The following is a 23,091-nucleotide window of genomic DNA, read 5'->3' on the forward strand; positions in this document are numbered from 1 at the left end:
GTAACCACAACTGTAAAAAGTATAGACTTTGTGAACAATTAGCTACAAACAGGCAAACAGATGAACCAATAGACAAAGATTCCCATGCCTGGCCATCATCAATAGGACTCTGTCAATATTTCATTTTTTAAATGTCATGGTTATTGTAAATATTGCTTCATCACATCACCTATAGTGCCAGCCTATATGATCAATGCCAAACTCATTATTACACTCTCATAAAAATGTGTAGACTGGTGAAAGAAATCACAGCCTCAGTATCCAGAAGGCACTGACAGGTCCACTGTATGCTAAACGGTGCCCCTTGCATTGTTTTACCCAGTATCATGTTCCCACAGGGACTGGTACCTTTGCTGTCACAAGGTGTTTGCTGTGCCATTGCTTGGTGTTTGATTACTGTAGTTCTTTAGAACAGGGAAACCCTGTAAGACACAATGCTTTTCTGGAGCCAGTCTGTGGGCGACATTGTGTCTTTGTGTCCGTTTTTCTGGCCCTTTGTGTGTTTTATTTACAACATTCTCTGTCTTCTCATCCTACATTACCCAGATCCGCCGAGAGTCGGCCCCGCTTTCATTGGCCTGTCTCCACTTTCCCTCTCAGGCATCGCAGTCTGGTGGGATCTGCGCACAAAGAGCGCGGAGCCAATCACAGGCGGTCTCTGATAAACCCCGACCAATGACAGCGGCCCTCTTATTTACATAGAGTCAGGATGAGCCAATGGGGAGTCAGTACAGGAGAGGGTTTTGACCGCTCTGTCCAATGGCTGTGGGAGGTATAGAGTTTTGGGGAGTGCATATAATCAACATATTATCGAAGGTGCTTAGATATTGATCCAGTATTTCGAGGTAGTTCAAATTCACCTCTCTTGGACCTTCAGGCTTGACCTTAATTTTTTCCGCGCTTGGTGGAGAATAATTCACACGTAAAAATGCCGAAGAGAAAGGTGAGTGTCGTTTGTGCCATCCGGCTCACTTCACTGTAGTTTTTTCTGCTCTTGCATTTGAGGGGAAAATAGCGGTGCGCGATTTTGTGGCGACGTCGAGGCAGGTGAGGTGATGCCAAAGTTTGAGGAAGCGTCTTTCAGCCCGCAGCGTTTCAGGTGTATTTAACACGTCGGTGCTTGTACGGGAGAGGTTTCATCTACAACATTTGATCTTTTTACACTGTCAGTGTCCCTGTGTTCATCTCAATGGCCGTTCTTGTGGTCGTTTTATTTGTCACTTCCCTGTCCACCGTGCGCACTGGTTAAAGTCAGACGGAGCCGCCGGATGGATGGATGCGTAAAATCCCGTGGGAGACGTGCGTGATGATAATTCTGGTGGGCGCGTTTCACGCATATATGAGACTTGTAGATGTTTGGATAATGTGTAATCTAATAGGAGAAAAAAAAACAGATCACCACCTCCCTGTCTCATTATAGTTCTCCAGTAGCGGCGAATGGTCGCCGCCAAGCCGATTGAACAAACCCACAACCAGATGAAGAGAAAGGAATAAAGAAAGAGGGGATCAGGGACAATCGCCGCCGTGTTAAAAGGGGCCGTGACACTGTCTAAACAGCATTTCACGACGAGCTCCAGTGCATTGTATCATTGCATACATGGAAACTGGCTTTTCTACCATCTAAAAACTGCCATTGTCTGCGCAGATTCGCCTTTGAGGACAGAGAATGGGGGGCCTCTAGGGGCGGAGGTCGCCCACATGCAAATGATGCGATTGCCAACCTGCAGGCTAAACCAACATTGTTTTTTTTTTTTCGTGGTGGGGGTGGACTCTCCTGTGCACTGTCCTTACCTACCTGCAGCCACCATGTTCATAGGATGGTCTGAACGGAGCATGACAGCCCTCACTGAGCGCTATAGTCAGCGATTGCGTCTAAATGAATCCATGTTGATATTCCAGTATTCTTAGGGGGAGCTCATCTCCTGGCATGTAAACAAAAAGCCCCCATTAAAATGATAATCAAAGAGCCTCTGGCAGCATCATTTAACATCATCAGATAAATATGAATTTCCAATTACGTATGTAATTTACAGCTCAGATACAGATTGCGACTTAATCAGGTGACACGTTCGAGTTGTCAATTAATTCTGTGATTTAAAGCCAAAAATACCAAATTATGGATCAATCCAGAAATGACCAAATACTACATTCATTCTGAGTGATGGTATTCAAACCTTTAAAATTCTGAGCTCTTCATTTTGTACACAAATATTAAAATATTAAAATTAAAATATATCAAAAATATTCTAATAGGCTACCTGACAGTGTATTGGAAGGAGGCAACCAGTAGAAAAAGATGTACAGGGCTTCCTTACTCAGTGTTGTGATCTACAAAACAGGTGTTGTGCACAGGACTGAAACCAACAGGCAATTCATGATCAAACAATAGCTTTCTCAATCAATTAATCAAACAACCAATCAATCATTTGGTCTAGAAAATGTCAGTGAACACCTGAAAATGCCCATCACCGTTCTTCCAACCAGGCTGAAGTCTTTAAATTGATTTATTTGTTATTTCCATGTAGTAAACTGATATCAGCAAATTCATAAAAGAGAAAGTGAAGCCAATTAATGTTTACTATAAAAGTAACTTAAATGATTTGTTGATTTATCAATAGTCGCATTTTTAATTTATGTTGATATCTGAAAGCTCAGCTTACTGTAAGTTACACTTTTATTAAAATTGAATCATGTATATGGATGTATCTGAAAAATAAGAGCTTCCAATACTAATCATGTCTGTTTCTGAACTTTTGACCTTTATCCAAAGCCTCACTGTTGATTTGCATTAGTTAGTTAATTATTACTTTATGATTCATCCACGTCACCTTATTGATCATCGGCACAACTGAACACAACAAACCATAAAGGACCAAATCTCATTTTCATCATCACTGATAGTTAAGTACAGAGGGCTAATGTTGTTCTCTGGGTAGGTGAATGGGTGGGGGGCCGTCCAGTGTGTGTGTGTGCACCTCGATCCACGTCGCCCTGGTAACAGTTTCTCCTTTTGTTGCTTTATTAACTACAGTCTCCAGAGGGTCCCGAGGGCAAGGAGGCCTCCAAAGTCACAAAACAGGAGGTAAATGTTTCGGGTGTGTTTGTGTGCTGTGCGTGGGCGTGCAGGCGTGTGTTTGCGTGCTGTGTTTTTTTGTATTGACAGAGAATGTGTATGTATGTGTGTGTGTGTGCGTGTGTGTGTGAGTGAGTGAGACAATAGACACATGACAGGTTAATGATTAGGACACTTGTAGCAGTCACCAAAGCAGATCAGCTCCAGATCAGGTCGCAGAGGTACAACTGATATCTCTCTCTGTCACTGTCTCTCTCTCCCTCTCTCTCTCTTGTTGATCATCCCTTGCTCCGGTAGCCCACCAGAAGGTCAGAGAGACTGTCAGCGGTAAGTTTTGTTCTCCCTTCCCTGTCTTCACCTCTGTCTCTGTCCTCTCCTTCCTCTCCCCCCGCCTGCCCCCTCCTCCTGCCTCGGCCTTGTGAGATAATAAGTGGCACGTTACCAAAGTTCAGAGTAAAGTCCTCACCCAGTTTATGGATTTGATCAGTGCATTTTACAAATTCCATAAAAAAACGCTCCCCCTTGCGTCTGGCTTGGTATGCATGTCTTTTTTTCTGTTGTCTTTTGTCCATTCTCAGTGTGGTCTGTTGCAACACCTTGTTGACATGTAGGGCTGCATGATTACAAGAGTTTGTATTGCAATTTGATGTCATAATAGGTTAATGGATGTGGAATATCATTATAATTCAGCTCTTAACTGTACAACAGTTTGGAAAAATGTTCAGTTTGCATCCAAATCAATCCTGGTAAGATGAACCATATTGGAGAGAAACCAAACCATGGTTAGGTGATCATGCAGCTCTGCCATACAGACCACGTGTTTTTATCTGTGTTGTAGTTTGCATGTTGAACTCATCCCTTTTTAGTCTTTGCATGTGTACGTATATTTGCATGTGCACTTCAAAGGAAATGTTTGACATTTTGGGATCTGCGCTTATTCTTTTTTCCTGCAGAGACATTGATGTGAAGATGGGTAGCACTGTCATGTCTCTGTTAGGGATGTTCCTTCCTAACGACTTCTTCCTTGTCAATGAAATGGAGATTTTTTAAATTTAGACCAGTCTAGGAATAGTCAAGATCAAACTGCCAAACTACACCACAGCCATAGGTTGGTAGCAGGTGGCTATGTAACATCTTTGATGCCAACACATAACCAGTGTTGTACATAAATAGAATCCATTAATCCATGAGTATTGTTGGTGCCCACTAGCAAGGATGGTTATTCAATCTAAGGTCAACTAATTTCACACATCCATAGCGTTTAAACTTTAGATATGATGATCGTAGCCAGCAGCTGGGTAGCTTAGCTTAGCATAAAGACTGGAAAAGCGAGGGAAATAACCTGTTAGGCTTATCCTAAAATTAAAATGTCATGATAAAAACATCTACCAGCACTTGCAGAGTTATTACTTATTAACACATCATATGTCTGGTTTGTTTAACCTGTAGCATGAAGAGCTACTAATTACAGTTGGTTATCTCAAGGCACTCTTCAAATAGAGGAGGAGCAGACTATGATCTTTATTATTATACTGTATATCATAATAACCATTAACTGGAACCCTGCAGTTCCCACCAAGAGCATGTGACTCGTGAAGTTACTGAGCTATTTCCTTTTATTTCCAGTGCCTATAATAAGATAATGTGTGTATTTTCCTCAAATATCAGCCCACTTCTCAGGAAACACTATTACTGCTTTTTTTTTAATGTTTTCTGATTTGATGTTTCCTTTAAATGCCTTCAACTGCAATTCAATTAAGTGGAGGCCACTATTTGGACTACATGGCACATAGTACAGTCTTTCTTGTCTTAAACTCTAAATGTTAAGCCCCATTTGCCTCAGAGCAAGAAGAACTTATGTCTTTCATTTACTGTCTCATGTGCAGAGTGTCGGTAATTTCTAAAGAAAAAGAGGGATATTCTGAGCAAGAATCACATGATTCAATTTCACAGCAGCGTTACTGTAGCTCGTGGCTTCAGGGTAACGTGGTCCACGCTCAGCCGCCTGGAAAAGCTCTGCAGCAAACTAGCTCACACCGACTGGCTAGAATTTAAACTCCCATCTGATATAGTCATTGCAGAGTGGTCTGAGGTCAGTTCACTTTTAGAAGAGGCAGATATTTAAAACTACTCAACACAGGAATATTGTCAGATCCCATTGCCTAGGAGATTCAGTACGAGTACTTCATCATTATTAACATTTACAGTGGGATCCAGTGCAGACATTCCAATCCTCAGTGGGCTGTGTTCATCCTAATGAGTTTTCTAAGCCGCTCTTCTGGCTAAAGAGATTTTTATTTTAAACGGTGCTGAAAGGTTCTGTAAGAGTAGCGAGATCAACCATTCTTTCTCCAAACACTGTGCACTTATTAATACACTGTCAGCATGGTCAGTACTGACTGGCTCTTGTGTAATCTACAGAAACCTGCTCCTCCACCCAAGCCTGAGGTCAAGCCCAAGAAGGCCATCGTCAAGGTAAAGCACACACACATACACACACACACACACACTTACTACTGGTTTATGTACTTAACCAAGGCTGCTGGATCTGGAGAACACACAGAGAACTCCTCATGTTGCAGTTGACACATTATATTTCAGCTACACCTACAGAATCCTCGTCTCACTATTTATCCTCCAAACAATCTAGGAATTCACAGATATTTATTTTAAATTCTTAACTATCGATAAATACTGCAGCACCAACATTCAACTTTTATTTATATAATTAGATTTATTTTAATAACTTGCGAGCACAATTGACATTTTGTCTTCCCTGACTATTGAGAAAGGCAGCTTTGTTACTGTATTTGACAGCAGGAAATAGAAAAACAAAACAAAAACATTCATATACTTGAAATTAGTTCAACTTGGAAAAATATTTTAATAAATTCAGGGTATTTTGGGGTGAAAATTAGTCAAAATACAAAAAGGGAACCTCACACATACTAAAAAAACATTATACTGTCAGTGAACAGCTTTCATATGTGATAATGTCTGTCAGCATCATGTTTATATGCAGTGTGTGTGCTTGCAATGTTTTCTATCCAGAAGGTGGCAGACGAGAAGCCAATGAAGGCAAAGAAAGGTGGCCCTAAGGGAAAGAAGGACGACGGCCCTGCCCAGAATGGAGAGACCAAGACCAATGAGGTGCGTGGAGGGAAAATAGAAAAGAATGGGAAAATATCTCAAAGAGGAAAATGCACTTTCAGTCTGAGAGAGACGAGAAAATAACAATCTTTATTCCCTTTACTTTGTCACTTTGTGTATAAACACTTCATCCAACACACCTACATTACTCCTTGACCTGCTGTGCAATCACATCACTAATAATCACCTTACTTCATTCCACTCACACACACACACACACACAGATCTACGTGTCTCGTCCGTCTGTCAGTGTGTCATCCATCAGAAGCTCGGCTCCCTCCATGACATCAGTGAGAGGGCAGAGTGAGACAGTCAGAGTTAAGGGTACGGTCCAGTGTTTCTAATCCGTCTGTGGTGTGTGTATTGAACACTAACATGTAGTACAACTTACAACTAGTATTATACACTAATCCAGCAAACATTTACCCAGTGTGCTTTGCAGTGTTGTGTGTGCATTGGCAAAAGAGAGAGAGGGAGAGAGGATGAAAGACGACAGCGGAGTGAAGAAGGAGAAGTGAGGATGTTCTGGTGTGTTCCTGTGTGCGGTGAAGAACTTTTTACACATGAGCAGGAAGGTTCAGAGTTGTGACATGCAGGGCGATTGGCTCAGTTTTGGCTCAGACAGGCAGAGGAAACAGACAGGAGATGTTCACTCCAGCGAGATTGCGCACATACTCAAACACACACACACTGCTGGATTTCGATTCCCTTGTTGAGATAATGTTGATTCCTGCTGATACCAGAAGAGTTATGGGTTTCAGTGAGTAGCTTTTTGGAGCAATGTAGTGAATAAAGAGAGCGTGCTTGAGTTTATCTACCAGAAAGGCCAATGTTGGAGATATATAATTTTAGTCTGAGCACTATTCACAACCAGGATAATTTGACTTGACAATTTGATGCTCTCTCACATTATAAGAGTAAGTTCAGTCTAATCACAAACACATTTCCCATTGGTGTACTACCATGGGTTTTATTTGCACATGGTTTTCAGATAGATGAGAGGATTTCTTTTTGTTCAAATCAATGAGAAATGGACCTTGACAAATTTAATGGCGACAATTGTCTAAACTTACACGGGTGGATATCTGAAAATGTTGTGCACCACTTGCCAAGAGTTAGCTTAGCTTAGCATGGAGACTTCTAACCGAGCAAGTGTTAATAGGTTTGTTTTGTTAACTTTTGACAGGGCCGGGCTGTTTTACTCCATCTTTTGTGGTTATGCTAAGCTAACAAGCTCTGGGGCCTGGCTTTTTTATTCACAGACATGAGAGCGGTGTTGATGTTCACCCGTACCTCTCGGTGAAAAAGCAAATAAATGCCACTTTACAAAATGTTTATGTGTTCCTTTAAGTGTGCCTCAGAAACTCCACTGGCCCGTTTCTCTCCATGAATATATTCAGAGAGGATCTCAGCTTAAACTTTAATGCTTACTAAGCAGCCCCTGTGTTTTTTCTATTTTGAAAAAAAACCTTTTTGCCTCGTTCCCAAAAGTTACCAAGTTATTTGATTACGTAGCCCCGAGCTACAGACTGATGCCTGCCTCTGAGTTCCTCGGATAACTCAGTATAAAGATGCTTCCAAGCTCAAGTGAGTGCCATATTCGCTCAGATTGTGCGGCGAGATCAGCTTTCGTCTTAAAAGGCTGGTTTAGTTACATGAATGATTTTGGACTACACCCACTGAGGACCTGCCAGGTGAGTCTTGGCAGAACAAACCAAAGCCAAGTGTAAGTTGTGGGTTTTTGCTTTTTTGAGCCTATTCTCGGGGGGAAACAGAGGTAACACTTCGAGACTGACCCTGTGTCCAACTTTCCCTTCCTCCTTCCTTCAGGTAACTGAAGCAGCGGAGGAGGCCACCGAGGAGAAGGCGTAAAGACACGGACGCAGCATCCACCGACTCGTCCCCTCTGACTCCATGGCAGCAAAGCATCTTTTTTTACTGACGATTTTTGTACCATGCTGAATTTTTTTTAGACTTGTGATAGTAGAGATGGACAACCAGCAGCCCCCATGCCCATGTGCTCGCACTCCTTTTCAGCTCCTCGACCTTCAGTATGGTTTTTTTGCTCCACTCTCCTCCCTCCTCCATTCTGCATCGCTATACGGCACGCCTCTCCGACGCAGACAGACAGAATGAAGTGGTTTTTATCAGACGGCTGCAGATGTTCTTCATTTTTGCCCGAAGGGGGGCTGTAAACACGACTGTTATGGTCTTTTAAAACCAGCTCTGCCTATATTTGTAGTTTATTCTCTACAAAAAGATGATCACTACTATCGGGCACTCCATTTCCAACCCCCCCGACGGCGAAGTTGAGGATTTGTCGATATGTGTTAGTAATGTGGATGAAGAGCCACAAGAAACCAGGTCCATGGTCGTCATGGAGAACATCTGCAGCTTTTTAAAAAAAATCTTAACTTTTTTGGAATTACCGCCACTGTGTTTCACATAGCTCCTTTTTGTACGTGTGCTGGAGTGAATGTGTTTGTGGGTCTCTGTGTTTGACTTTGTTCACTTTGCAACCCTCCCCCCCCCAACCCCCACCCCCCCGGTCGCCTTGTCCTGCAGCAAAGTGACATAGCAATAATGAGTGGTGCTTCTGTTCTAGACGGCTCTATTGGCTTTGGACCCTCTGGGCTTCTCTGAGTTTCATCCTGTTGGGAGAATATTTTGAAATAAAAGAAAAAGTTGATGTCAAATCGGAGTTTCTGTGTTCTTCTTTGTCTCCTCGATTATTGGTGACTAAAACTATGTGTGTAGAAAATAATGTATGTTGAGCATTGCATATGTGTTTTCTCTATAGTTGGACAGCAATGCCATGTTTTTGTTCTAACCACTGGTATACCTTCACCTGTGCTGGGTTTTTTTGTAGGTTTGAAAACACAGGCAATCCGTGCAAAGCGCTGTGTGTGTGTGTTTGCATGTAGCATGTGCCCCCCGCTGGAGTTCCAGAGCTCCTTTTCAGTGTGTTCATGTTCAGAGTTAGTTTTTGAAACCAACACAAAGCCACCGCTGTGTGTCTGTATGTCTTTGTGTGTGTGTATGTGTGTGTGTGTGAGGTCGCCAGGGGCACGTGGCTGTGTTAAATACAACTGCTGTGTCAGGAAGTGAAAGGTCAGCATTTGCCAGAGTGGTGGGACCTGATGAAACCATACAGTCTCTTTATTGCGGGACAAGCTGTCACTCACAGTCACAGACCAATGACAGGCTCCTCTTTTTAACACGAGGAGGTGTGGAGTGATGATGTCTGAATACCACAGATACCGGAGAGGCCAATTAAAATGTATTATCCGTAGCCTTAGTCAACAGTATGACACCTCTTTTAACAATGAGATAACAGCAGAAAGAAAGTGCTGGATATTTACTTGAAAAGTTACTTTTTTTATGTACACAAAAAACAAACTCAACTTCCTTGAATTCTCACATTTTTACCCATACACCATAGCACGGAAGTGTAAAGTAATGCTACACAGGTACAGGATTTAAATCTGTGCATGCTTGTGGCTACAAGAAGATGACAATGAATAATGCTGATAAATCCATCCCTGCTCTCAGTAGAGCTACAAGGGACAAAGATATCTGCCGCCTGGATTAATATCTTTCAGTTCTTTTGGCCTTTTTTTTAAAAATCTTTGACACATTGAGAATGAAGTAGCCTAGTGTATCAAACCAAATCTCCAAACAGCACCTCTCATGCTGGATGTCCAGACATATGAGAATTTGTAAACACTACAGGTCAGGATTCATTTGGTCAATGATGAGTTAAGCTCAAAGTGATGTATATTTTTTCTTAGGCCTACTTTTGTGTCCATTACAATGATGAGATATCTCCTGGTGGACCGTGTGTTGGGAAAGACAAGCTTTAAAACACATCAGTGGATTCCTTTTGTATTTTAGAAGGAGAAAATGTGTGACTGATTACATTCCTCCTCAGTACCTATAACCTCTGACTCCTCTCTGCCCCCCTGCTCAACTGAGTGGTGTAGGGTGAGATTGCCTCCTTGTGGCCATGTCAGTCAACACAATAACAACTACACTGGAGGGGTCAGGATGAAAGGTAACCTGGAAGAGATTGGCTGGGGCTAAAAATTCAAACTTGGGCTAAAAATTCAAACTTGGTCCTATTCCACAACACAAGTGCCTTGTTGTGTTTTTTCCCCCCAAAACCTATAAAGCTTGTGAAATATGTTGTGCAGATTGCAGGATGGTCTAGAGGTTTAAGAGACCATACATCAAGTGGTTGACACATCTAAAGCTGGTACTAACTCCAACAGCTGTTGGGGTTGCTGTACAGGTATTGAGCTTTCTCTTTGAGTTTTCTATATCAATAGGCATTGCATGTTCATGACTATATTATATTATATTATATTATCTATCTATATTATGAGGCCTGAATTTTATATATCAGCAATGAGAAGTGCTTCTTGTTCCACTAACTAATCTGTCTGTAGGATAGGCTATATGGATGCAAAAATGGCAGACTATGCCACCTGCTTCTTCTCAAGTATAAAATACACTCACATGTTCCAGAAGACTTGTGATAGTTGGTGGAGCCACTGGACGATCACCTACTCTGGATTATTAGTGACTGACAGAGCCATAATTTACCCACAAGTGCAAAGCAAAGTGTACGACAATGTTAATAATGACAAACAAAAATTGGATATGTAGGGGAAATGCATGGGCTCCAAAATGTCTGTCACGTTTGGATTTGAGCATGTGTGTGAGAGATATCTTAAGAGTGTCTGCATTTCACAGGGAAAACTTGTGATATGTGAATAGCTACATCAAAGCTTTATTTATTTATTTTTTTCATTTAAAAAAATGTGATCAGTTGCTACTTTTCTTTATATCATCAGCATCCTTTAAGACACAAACTGACATATTCCTTTACATCTCTGCCAGGCACTGAAATGACATGCACGCAATGTAAATGGAGAGGTAGCCTAGTTTTTGAATAGTTTTAAATTATGCTATCTAATTAATAAACCATTCATTACAGTATATAGGCTATCATGCACAATATATTATACAAGGATAAAATACTGGTAATAGCCTAATTCTTTATTGAGGTAGATTACACTATGTAAGCACCTGCTCATGTTTACGTTTACACTGAGGTGAAACTAAGGAAGAAACTGGTGGGGAAAAAAATGTGTGACCAAAAATCAAGCTCTAGCTTACCTTTACAGTGGTGTTTGAAATGTTTTATTTGGTTCCTTGCAAATAGGCTATCTCACACACTGAATTTGAGGCTGTGTGTTTTCTGTCAACAACAAAACACAGTATTAGCCTCACTTACATAGTGGATTGTTTTGTAATAAACTGATCTTAAAACAGTTCCAACATAATGTAAAGAGATGGTGGTAATATGGAGTGGTAATTTGAGTAATTGCTCCTGCTTTCATTGATGTCTCACTTCAAATAAGAAAAACAGTTCATGAGGTGAGCAAGATAAGAATTGAGTCTTGTTGTAAGTGGCTCCATGCTTTAAAAATAGCTGTTTTCAATTGCCATGTAATGGACCTCCCTCACATACATAATAATATAATATGATTTTATTGTATAAAAATAGCTCCTTAGTGATGTCTCTTCTTTATTCACAGGTGTCTCATGAACCACATAGAAAGTGTGCTTGTCAGTCATCTAACCAATTTCTTCAATAATCCTCTGTGATGGTCCATCTTGCATAAATGTCTGATTGCCATTAAATTCCTGTAACTCACGAGGTTTCATTCATTAAGCTGCATTCCCCTTCTTCTCCAACCCTTCCCCCATTTTAATGCCTGGCAGTATTTGGAAGAGAAATGGACGACTTCCCCACCAAACGGCTCCCAGAGAGAGTGGGTGTGTTAGCGAGACATCTTGTTACACAATAACATCAGTAACAAGCAGCGAGGCAAACGAGAACACACAGTATTATCAAAGCTAGCATTATTATTATTATTTTTAATAAAACGTAGCTGAAACGGTTACATCGGCTATAAATCCCTCTCAAACACAGGAGCCATGTTTTACATCCGCATCTAAAAAAAAAAACACAAAGTACAACTGAATTTAAGTAGAATCAATGCGCCTCTGTATTAAATGTATGTCAATATAAGTCTGTAATTATTAAAACATGATAAATGTCAGCTAGCTACGGAGTAACGGCCATTCTGCAGCAGTGTATCCTCTCCTTTAGCACGCTGCCATTTCTACCTCCCCTCTACAGTGGCGTGCGTGGAACACACCGTGCGTATTCTTCCGCAGAGGGCTTGCGCTTTTTCCTTTGAGGGGGAGGGGGATTTCGGCTAACATACCTCCACGGTCGAGCGACCGCCGCTAAAAATCACCGCGAGGGATAGTAACCCCGGGGATGTCGTGGCTGTTGGTTCTTAGCGAGAGGAAGACGGTGTTCTGCGGGGGTAAAACCCACACAGTGCCCTAATTTGCGCTTCGCGGAGGACTACTCGACGCAGCCGGGACTTCGTGTGAGCGGAGCTGAATGGAGGCAGCCTCTTCCTGGTGGATAAACAGTGACAGCTACAGGGCAGCCACCTAGACCCACCACACAGGCTCTGGCGCTGCCCTGGCAAACAACACCAAAATGGCTTCAGACAGTACACACATCGCGCAGTTGACTTCTGGTGAGTAAAGGAGATCGGAAAATATGTCATGGTTGTTGTAATATCCCCACAATTTCCTCGGTGCCCTCTTCTAACGCAGCTCCCGTCCTCTTCTCCCCCTCCAACCATACCAGAACTGTACTTCCTAATAGCCCGATTTCTAGAAGCTGGACCGTGTCAAAAAGCAGCCGAGGTTGGTGTTTTTGCATTTAAGGATAATTTATAATATGTCCGAAATTGTCACGGGGTGTAATTTTGTATTTGTATGTTATTTTCAGACCCTGATAAGGGAGGTGGAGGAGAAGGAGGTAAGCAGTCAGCAGCACGAGAGAGATGCTTCTCTCTGCACTGTACTTTGTGATGTTGCTTTTACTCTGATTTCTCATTTACTGTTTTAAAACATCACTCAATACATTTATGAACTGGATGATCACACTCGGCACTATTTTTCCATCTCAGCTGCTGCCCCAAAGACTGGACTGGACGGGGCAGGAACACCCCGGGACGTACGAAAATTTGGTAAGGGAGCCCTATAACTGAGGAAAAAGTTTTTAGAGAGCAAAATAAAAATTGAATTTCCCGCAATTTTTAAATCAGGTGGTGAAGAAAAAAACTGAATAGGACTTTGCAGGGCGAGCTGGCTGCTCGTTGGGGCCGTTTCGGGGCACCGAGGGGTCGGGTCCCAGCCTCATGTGCACCGTGGTGTGCGAGTTCGGTGCCATGCATATCCTAAAGGTTTTAATAGTTGTTGGAAAAATGTGTGTGAAATGTTGATACGTCATGAGTGTTGTGGTGTAGGAGCGCCAGGATCCGGAGGAGGGACTCCCTGCGCCACAAGCCAGAGAGAGATGGAGGCGCTCTTGTCCTGCAAGAACCATCATTTTTAGTGCACGGGTTGAAAACACACAGGGGGCAAGAGTTAGAAAACAGGAGTTTTTGAGGAGAATATAAACAGTGTATTCAGTAAAGCCGGAGTTACAGTTCCCATTTGAGGTTTGGGGGGAGGGAGGCTGCTGGCTGCTTGTTGTGGAGTCATTTTTTGGAGAGCAGTGGTGGGGGACTGAGGTCCAGACTCGGATGGAAGAGGAGAGACAGATCAGTTTATGTGAAGATGCGAGGTAACGTGGAGCTGATCTCTAATAATCGCGCTATTAATTGACAACGCTAATTGTCATGTAAACAAAACAGGAGTCGCCTGAAAGCGCCGTTTACGCATGGGGGCGTGGAGAGAATTAATCATCGCGTACATATTTATTCCTCAGCGGCTCTGCCCGAAATGTGCGTCCTCGTTTTTTTGTGCTGTTTTATAAGTTTTATTTAAACACTTATATAAAACAACAACAACAGCGACCTATGGCCTATTTAATCCGCAAAGACCTACATGTGTGCGGATTCGTCCTCCCACGTCCACACGGACACACGGAGTGAACATTTGAAGGCGAGATCGCGTGAAGTGTGATGTAAATGTATACGTTTAAGAAATTATTGAAAGTGTGTTTCTACCCGCCCGTGTGTGTGTGTGTGTGTGCGCATGTGAGAGAGGGAGAGTGAGTGAGTGTGTGTGTGTGTGTGTTTTCTCTTCCTGCTTGGCTCACTCGGCTCTCCGTTCCTCCTCCTCCTCCCTTCCCCAGCCGATCAGCCTGCCTCCTGTCTATTGTGCATAATTTCCCTCTATTGGAAATACTGCGGACTACTGTTTTTGATTATTAGGACTAATATATATATATATATAATACAGACTAAAACGGTGTGCAGAGGCTGGAGCGGTGGATCATGGGTGTTTGTCAGCTGTGTGAGCTTGATGTCTGGGCTGCTACAGAAGGGGGTTGGGCTGCTACGAGGAATCAACGCTGATTTCTGAGATATTGTAATAATTAACAGTATTAATTGTGGTTAATTAATTAAGGCGGGTTAATGAGATCCATCATTATTTTCATTTAGCATATAAAAACGATCAGTAACGTCATACACATATACACATAAGGCTATTTTTGAATGAAACGAAAACATATAATCATTTTGACCATAATTATAATTATGTACATTTGTTAATTATCATATTTTGCATGAATTATAAGCACAATTCAACATGGGGCTGGTTTTTAATGTTATAAATCGATTGTAAATGTCAATAACGTTTCAGATGGAGGATATTTATAGGTTTTTAGACCTAGAGTGTGTGAAATGTAAGGAAGGTGATAGTCACAGTGAGGGTGTCTTGCAGGCATGTGTGCAGGACCATGTGCTCTCTCTGCTAGTGCTGTTGTGGATGGGGCAGTGTTATCCGTTACCCTTAAGAAGCAAGTAAAATGGAGCAAATTGTTATTACAGATCACTCCAGTGGTGTGTGTGTGTGTCTGTGTGTGGATGGCTGATATGTGCTTAGAAACACTGATCACGTCTCTGAAGCAGCAAGGATGTTGAAAGCAATTAAGGGGTCATTAATTGTGTGTGTGTCTGTGCAGCATGTGCGTGTGTGCATGTGTCTCAGGGAGAGAATAAGTGTTAGTGTCAGTGCTCAGATAAAGGAGAAAGCGTGTGTGTGTGTGTGTGTGTGTGTGTGTGTGTGTGTGTGTGTGTGTGTGTGTGTGTGTGTGTGTGTGTGTGTCAGAGAGAGAGAGAGGAGTAATTGTTTCATTTCAGGCTTATTTGACCCAGTTCAGATATTTAAATCAGATGTGTCTGAGACAAAGCTGATCACTGCATGTCTGATTGAAATTAATACATTTAAAAAATAATCCTGCACCCTGAAATAAACACAGTGCTGCATGTTTATCTCGCTCATCCTGTGCTGTGGAGCTGCTATTCCAGTCATTGAGGCGTGTGTGTGTGTGTGTGTGTGTGTGTGTGTGTGTGTGTGTGTGTGTGTGCACGTCTCTTCAGAAGTAGGCCATGTAGGAGCGTCTCCATGTGTCAGTGGAATCAGAGACACACTGTGTTTATAACAGTGTGGCTTTCAGTCTGCTTCATGCTTATGTTGCCTGCCACGCCCCCCTCTTCTTCTGCCACCGCTGCTGCTGCTGCTGCACTGTAGTGAACTGTATCTATATCCATTTAAAACCTCAACAGCCAAACTGAACTGAAGCATTCATTTGGTTGCAGATATCATTTTATTCTTTTTTTTATTCAATTATAAAATGTGCTATCGTTTTATTTTGTTTTTTCAAATTATCCCACTCAGTTAAGTTGTAGTGAAATGCTCAGAAATAACCAGGCAGTAATTTCATTAATAATAAGACAATTTTCCAATTTTAATTCTGAGGCACTCAGCAAACAAAACAGACAGCGTTTGGGGGAGTGACCTTGATTTTTGCTTTTCCTAATGATGCTGACAATTTTTTTTTGTTTATTTGTAGAATTAAAAACTCAATGGAGTTACACTAGAAAACATATCTTTTTATTTACAGGCTACAAATACTTGTAAATGATTAACTATTCCCTTTTTGTTGCTTGCCAGCCAGTGTTTTATTTTTAATGAAGAGCCACTGGCTGAAGATGTTTTTTTAATATCCTAAAGTGTCCAATAGATTTTTTAGATTTGGTCTAATAATATGATTCCATGTTGATTCTGATGGGGAGCTTCTCTTTTCTGATCAACTAAAAAATAGATTGAACACATTTCTTTAATTTTCCATTTAGTTTTTACCACACTGTCCCCTTCACATCTGACTGGTGTTTTGTGTTTTATTAATCAGATTAGAAACTGAGTTACATATGTCTATGTGTGTGTTTCTGTGTTAAGGTGAAACTCTACCGGCACATCAGTCCAGACCACCTGCTGCAGGTCTGCACCAGGGTTTGCCCACTGCTGGAGACGGAGGTCCCTGCCAGCGTTCCTGGACTCACCAGCCTGCTGGGGGCCGGCAGGCAGAATCTACTCCGCACCAGCAAAAGTGAGTGAATATGAAGTGCATGAGCAGTTCGGCCACTTAAACGTACTCATATGCAAGCGCCCCCTCTCAGGCGAATGTTGTGTCTCACTGCATCTTTGTTAGGACTAACATATCTCATGTAAATACATTCTTTCTTGTGTTGATGCAAATATCAGCAGCTGCATTCATGGGCCAAGTCCTAATGGATATGGTCTACTCTATATGGTGTGTGCTCACTGCTCAGTGTTTTCTTTTATGTTTTTTTTTTCTCCAGGTTGCAAGCATGTTGTGTGGAAGGGCTCAGCACTGGCTGCGCTCCACTGTGGACGACCACCAGAGCCGCCCATTATCTATGGAAGCCCTCCTAATATTGGTACTGAAGAGGAACCTTGAACACAAAAGAAAAAAATTAGATTCATCCACATTTCCTCTTTGTTTGTTCCTTTGATCTCCGGTCTATGAGTCAGATCTTACACACTATGCTGTATCGTTGTCTGCCAAGGTCTCTTCTGCCAGCAGCATTTGACAGTAGTGTTGTTCGTATTGATTACTCTAAAAATCACACTGTTTTTGTTGCACGGACTTGTCGCCCGTTTTTTATGTTTTTATTCCCATTGAATAAGCGAGTGTTGATACAATCTTCTCCACATATCATGTCGTCCTCCTCACCTGTTGTGTCTTTGCTCCCCGTACAGTGGAGACGGGCTTCGGCCGCCGACTCAACGGCTCGTACCGGCTGCGGCAGCTGGTGCCCACGGCCGTGTACCAGCACATGAAGATGCACAAGAGGATCCTGGGACACCTGTCGTCCGTGTACTGCGTCACCTTCGACAGGACGGGCCGGCGCATCTTCACGGTAAAGGGCGGCTGCGATTTTGTGACATTGTGGCGCGTCTGCGTCTGCGTCGGCTGTGTGTTTGTGTTTGTGTTTGATTGTTGCAAGCTGTCTGTCTGTCGCTTTTACACCGAGATGACCGAGCATCTGTGTCGCCCGTTGTAACCGTTCTGGTAGGAGGTAATTACTGTTTACCTTGGCGAGGTGGGACGCTTTTACTCACTGACTGGCAGCTATAGCTGAATCCAGCCGGCAGGTGGCTGAATTGACACAGCTTCTGATGTGTTAAAGGAAGAGGACAACTAAACTAAGGAAATCCCCCACGCCGTCCAGAGGAGGGAGCCTGACCTTTGCCCTCTGGATGCCTCTGGTACATGTTGTGTGGCGATGGCTGGGTTTGTCCGTGCGGTGGTGTCGGAGTTAAATATTGAAGGAGCAGTGAGATAATGTTGATTTAATGTTGCCGTCCTTCTGTTTGGATCCTTGAGTCAAACACTGCCTGCTGCTATACACCATTTTCAGCTTTCTCGTCTTAAATCTCTAAAAATGGCTGTCTGCTGAGTGGGGGGGGTGGGGAGGTGGTGGTGCTTGTGGGGGGGCTCTCCGTCTCTCTTTTTTTCCGCTATCTCTCCCTCTCTTTCTTATTCCTCTCCCCCCGTCCCTTATCCTGCACGGCCCCTCCTTTGTTCCTTTCTCCCTCTCTCTCTCCTCTCCCCCCTTCCTCTTGCTATTTCTCATCATAACTGGAGAAAATGTTTCCTCTGAGGCGCTGGCTAAGTGCCAGAATTAAAATTCATTCTTAGTCTCCCTCACTTTCTCCTTCTCCCTCTTTTCTCTCAGCTCATTTTTCCCTCTCTCTCTCTCTCTCTCTCTCTCTCTCTCTCTCTCTCTCCCCTCCTCGCTGTCTCCTTTCATCACAAGATCATTTTTATTTATATATTTTTGTATTTTTGGATCTCTTCAGTCTTTCTACTCAGGCTTTGCTGCAGTGGCGGGCGGATTGATTGACGGTTGATTAATTAGTTTAACCTAAACATGCGCTGCCTATGATCATGTGTGATCAATGTGCACGTGCATATAGGTTTGGTTAAACAATTGATTTGGCAAACAGCCATATTGATTGGTGTAATATAGCTTCAGAAACAACTGCAAGCTCATTATCATGACCATTGGGAAGGACAAATGAGACCAGCTGGACTATGGATTGTTTGCCCCTGTGACTGTACCTAACATAACTCCAACCAACGTCTACGTATACTATAGCAACAAAGAAAGTTTGTGCCAAGTCTCTGGCGTTTCCAGACGCTGCACCTTTTCAAGCCTGGCTCACATTGAGCCATATCAGTTTTTCTTCGTCCATCTTGTCACAGCTTTAATTTGTCCTTGTGCTTTTTTCTAAATCACTACGGGGACCGCTCGGTGTTTTGATCAGTCCAGAGAAAATAACAGCTCCAGTCAGGCTCTGCTCTCCTGGTGATGAAGCAAATGATTATGATTTATTCAAAGGAGGGGGTCGGTGTTTGTATCTCACATTTCCTCTAAAATCTATGATGGCGTGGATGTGGCCTGTCTTTAAAAATGTTTTGCAGACGTAAAATGAATGCTTCGACAACTAACTAACTGAAATCTAATCTGATGTTGTCATCAGAGACCGACCCCCCTTTGCCTGTTTGTCAGAAATGGCTGATTTGGATAGAAACTTAAGTCTTGACAATCACTCTGCAAATTTCTGAATTTTTCTAACACTCCACTCTTTAATCTCTCTCTCTATTTTTTAGCATTAACCAAGCTCTTCTTGGATTAAAACCCTTCAATCACATGGCATTGAGTTTTAGTTTCTCTCTACAGGTTTACCTGTTGGTTTTTAGAAATTATTTGGCGATATTAATCCAGGCCCAGATGGTTCTGGTGCCGTATATTGAATCACAAACATGTTAAACCCTGGTAAACTGGATCACGGCCAGAAATTCTCAGCTGATACCCCGCAGGCTGTTTTCATGTCTCGATTGAATATGCTTGATCAAGAACCTCAATCTAGATTAAAGGATGTTTACGAAGCCGCCTTGAGAATTTAGTAGCTTTTGTCCTCCGTTCATTTCTTGCTTCGGTTTTGTTCACCCGCTACTAAACACTCCACTGAGAGGATCTTTCCCCGAAACGGCCTTTTTCTCGCAGGGAACCGGCAGCAGCTATTGTCAAGATGAGACGTCTTGTTGTGAGGTCTTACTGAAGCCCCAGCCAGCACACATTAGTGTTTCTCTACAGTTTGATATTACTCTATCGTCCTCGGTGCAGCTGAGGCGGAGCGAGGTGGGCTCACAGCGCAGGCCAGGCTCAGACTGTGGTGTGAAAAATCTCAGCTCTGAGTAGTGAGTCAGTACGTTTGTTGCTCCTGTTGTATGTGTTTACCCCTGTCGCTGTGAATAACCAAAAGGCAGGTGAACATGATTCCCTCAGTAACCACAATTAACCTCATTTGTTTTATTCGCATTTAAATGTACACCGTATTTCTAATTTGTTTTTTTTTACCTCTTCTCATAAAATTATTGTGACAATGTGATTCATTCTTGAAGTGTACATTTTCTCAAAACGTTATTGATCAATCTCTTCCAAACATATCAGTGTGAAAATGAAACTGTAATTAACCTTTATAATAGGAATAAAAAGAGGAATGTGTCTGAAAACAGTTTTTTCCAACAGTGTACTAATATAATATAGTTAAGCCAAAAGAAATTAATAATAATAAATACTTTATTTTAATAGGGATAGTGCATATGGATCCGATGAACACTGGTATAAAATACTGTAGTAAATACCAGTTTGTAGCCAAGCCGCTAAATTACATCTGTAGTCCCTAATAAATAAATAAATAAATAAATAAATAAATAAATAAAATAAAAAAGTACAACTAACAGTACACCACAAGGAATAAAAACAATACAATAAATAAAATACAAATGGTGATACACTACACAGACAGTAAAGGCAAAACAGCTAATAAAATATAGAACACAGTACTCAGACAGGACAATACAATGATGAAGCATCAAAACAGCACAACAAATGAACAGCAAGTCCAGTTAGTGGCCGCACTCCTGTGTGCGACCACACATCACAAAATAAAAGAACAAACCTTGTGAATACTTGGTGTGTTTATATTTCTGTGTGTTAATGTATGTAATCATTGTTTCTCTGTGAGCGTATAAATGTGACTTTGCATGTGAACTCCTTACAAGCGCGTCAGACGAGCTCTAAGATGTACTGACACCGTGGCAGCGATGCGCCTGCTAATTGGCAAAGAGAGACTTGGTCCTTGTTTTGTGATGATATAGTGAAGGTGTTTACATGACGATTGCAGTGTTATTCCTCTCACTGATAATAATCACGTTAGATGTTTTGACTTAAAATGGTCAGTATCACTCTTTGTCAGACTGTAGATTAATCAACTCTATTTTTGCATCTGAAGACTCACTCCTCTGTTTGTGTTCCAAGTTTGCCAGTCTGCTGACAGTGCGCAGGCTGCAGCGAGCTGGGATGGATTTCTTTTAGAAGTCTTTTTTGAACTTGACATGTTTAATTTGTCTTACTTGAAGTGTGCTTCAGAGACAGACACGCCACAGCTCAAACTTTCTTAAAATACTAGTCTTCATTTGATAGCCGTGTTGACGGGTCCGTCTTCCTCTCCCAGGGCTCAGACGACTGCCTGGTGAAGATCTGGGGAACAGATGACGGACGGCTGCTGGCGACGCTGCGCGGCCACGCCGCCGAGATCTCCGACATGGCCGTCAGCTACGAGAACACCATGATCGCCGCCGGGTCCTGCGACAAGACCATCAGAGTGTGGTGCTTACAGACGTGCGCCCCCCTGGCCGTCCTGGAGGGACACGCTGCCTCCATCACCTCGCTACAGGTAGGAGCATTGTCAGGGTGATGTGGCTTTGAATGGATGTTTGTCTCTGTGTATTTGGTTTTCCCCAAAAGAGGAACTGAAAGACACTAAAAGTATTTTTAATCGTTGCCCTCAGGCTTTGCAGTGTGTGTGATTCTGTGTTTGTAACAGTACGCTATTGAATCCTCATTTACACTGGTTGGATTCACACTTGTTCAACTAAAGTTGGAGCCTAGCTGATGTTTTTGTGGGTATTTTTGCACACTGGTTGATTTTGTACAGCCAAATATGATGTTTTCTCAGAGCCACTGAAACTATATTTAAATTATGAACAACTGAAACTTTACTGCAGTCCACCCCGCTGTAGTGTTTTATGTTTTTAAGTAGATTAGGTCAAGAAGAAACCCCCAGCATATGGGCGATTGATGACACGGCTGGCTGATATCCAGGATGTAATAAAATGGTATTGTACTGGTCTGGTGAACAGAGTCGTTGTCACAGTCAGAGATGTGCATAATGATGTTATAACACCATGTCTGTTAAAGGATAAGGTGGCCCATTGTTTATGTGAGTGTCCAAAAATTTCCCAGCAGAAGACCAAACAGTGCACTGGTTCAGTTTACTTATGAGCATACCTTTTTTTTTTAAAGGCTTGGTCGTTTCCTGAAACAGCGAGTCACTACAGTTTTTAGTTTTGTTCCTCTAAGAGAAAATAGTGCATTTGTTGGGGACTAAATTTTGGAACAATTGAGATCTATGGCACAGTGTAATTAGCCATGTAAGGCTTTGGTTAAGCAGGAAGTACTTTCAGTTTTGGTCTGTTAATGGAACCGCTTCTCATTAGACAAATACAGAGCATTGTCACACTTATGCTGGTGAATATAGTATAGTGTGAAATGTTTGATGATGGCCTCTTGATCTTCTGTATCTCTGAACCCTCCCGAAATCACTGCATTGGTAATTGCCCTTTAGTTTTTTTTTGGTGGTATTGGTAATGTGGGCAGCATGGTGGTTAGGGACGGGTACCTTTCACATTTTAACCAATACAGTATCAGTGTTTCCTTAAGGATTTTTTAAGCAGTGCCCCCCCTCTGCAAGATCATCATGTTATGTTTACAGACAAAAAAGGACACGTGGTGTAAAACTTATGGGCTATAATAACCTCGTCAATATTGTTTATTGATAAACCCAGCAGACTGAGACATTTTAGGGGGTTTATTATTTATTAAGGTGCAAACTAAGTACTGGTAACTGGTAGATTATTATTGTGTGTCAGGTGCATCCGACCTGATTCTGAAGTGGCGGCAATAATTAACAAGTGGCAGGCCACTACTACTTAATGTAGTGGAAACCCTGCTGTATAAGTTCCTGGGTACCAGTACTGTAGGCGTATTGTGTATGTGTGGTAACTGAAGTTATTTTGGTTATAAGACATTAGTAAAAACTTGTACGTTTTGAATATTTACTGTTTTGCTAGTGCAAACAGCGTAATGAGGAGTCTCTGTTTGCAGCTTCAGAGTGTGCAGGGAGAGGAGGGGCTGTTCACAGACAGTAGGGTTCTCAACAGGCCTGAACAGCCCAGACCCACTGTCCCACCGTGGTCCAACTAGCACTAATCCTCGGGCCGAACCCGGCCATAAAAAAGAGGAAGCCGGCCCGGCCCGTTC

At 42.3% G+C, this 23,091-nt stretch overlaps 2 protein-coding genes across 5 annotated transcripts in view; both read left to right on the forward strand.

Annotated features, from left to right (window-relative positions):
* The first annotated feature begins 757 nt into the window (after positions 1 to 757).
* On the forward strand, positions 758 to 8,895 carry hmgn3 (high mobility group nucleosomal binding domain 3). 4 transcript variants are annotated; one of them, XM_084000632.1, is made up of 7 exons: positions 758 to 943; positions 3,032 to 3,082; positions 3,371 to 3,400; positions 5,495 to 5,548; positions 6,125 to 6,223; positions 6,448 to 6,547; positions 8,054 to 8,895. In XM_084000632.1, exons 1-7 carry the CDS (start codon positions 929 to 931, stop codon positions 8,059 to 8,061), a joined length of 357 nt encoding a protein of 118 aa, XP_083856758.1. In that variant the 5' UTR covers positions 758 to 928; the 3' UTR covers positions 8,062 to 8,895. The 4 variants fall into 4 exon arrangements, with proteins under 4 accessions (XP_083856758.1, XP_083856759.1, XP_083856760.1 ...); XM_084000633.1 differs by having other exon boundaries at positions 6,128 to 6,223; XM_084000634.1 differs by lacking the exon at positions 6,448 to 6,547.
* A 3,838-nt stretch (positions 8,896 to 12,733) lies between these two features.
* phip (PHIP subunit of CUL4-Ring ligase complex) overlaps positions 12,734 to 23,091 on the forward strand; it is a 35,593-nt gene continuing 25,235 nt past the window's right edge. The window contains exons 1-8 of the mRNA XM_084000457.1: positions 12,734 to 12,849; positions 12,963 to 13,021; positions 13,107 to 13,136; positions 13,288 to 13,347; positions 16,571 to 16,721; positions 16,975 to 17,073; positions 17,396 to 17,556; positions 21,224 to 21,445. Coding sequence (XP_083856583.1) covers positions 12,810 to 12,849; positions 12,963 to 13,021; positions 13,107 to 13,136; positions 13,288 to 13,347; positions 16,571 to 16,721; positions 16,975 to 17,073; positions 17,396 to 17,556; positions 21,224 to 21,445 — 822 coding nt within the window. The 5' untranslated portion in view covers positions 12,734 to 12,809. The remainder of the gene's footprint in view (positions 12,850 to 12,962; positions 13,022 to 13,106; positions 13,137 to 13,287; positions 13,348 to 16,570; positions 16,722 to 16,974; positions 17,074 to 17,395; positions 17,557 to 21,223; positions 21,446 to 23,091) is intronic.

The sequence above is a fragment of the Trachurus trachurus genome (assembly GCF_905171665.1).
Source record: "Trachurus trachurus genome assembly, chromosome: 24".
NCBI lineage: Eukaryota > Metazoa > Chordata > Actinopteri > Carangiformes > Carangidae > Trachurus > Trachurus trachurus.

Coding starts and splice junctions, on each gene's coding strand:
- hmgn3 (XM_084000632.1), top strand. Junction 3,083..3,370: donor CCAAAGTCACAAAACAGGAG/GTAAATGTTTCG, acceptor TTGCTCCGGTAG/CCCACCAGAAGGTCAGAGAG. Junction 5,549..6,124: donor CCAAGAAGGCCATCGTCAAG/GTAAAGCACACA, acceptor TTTTCTATCCAG/AAGGTGGCAGACGAGAAGCC.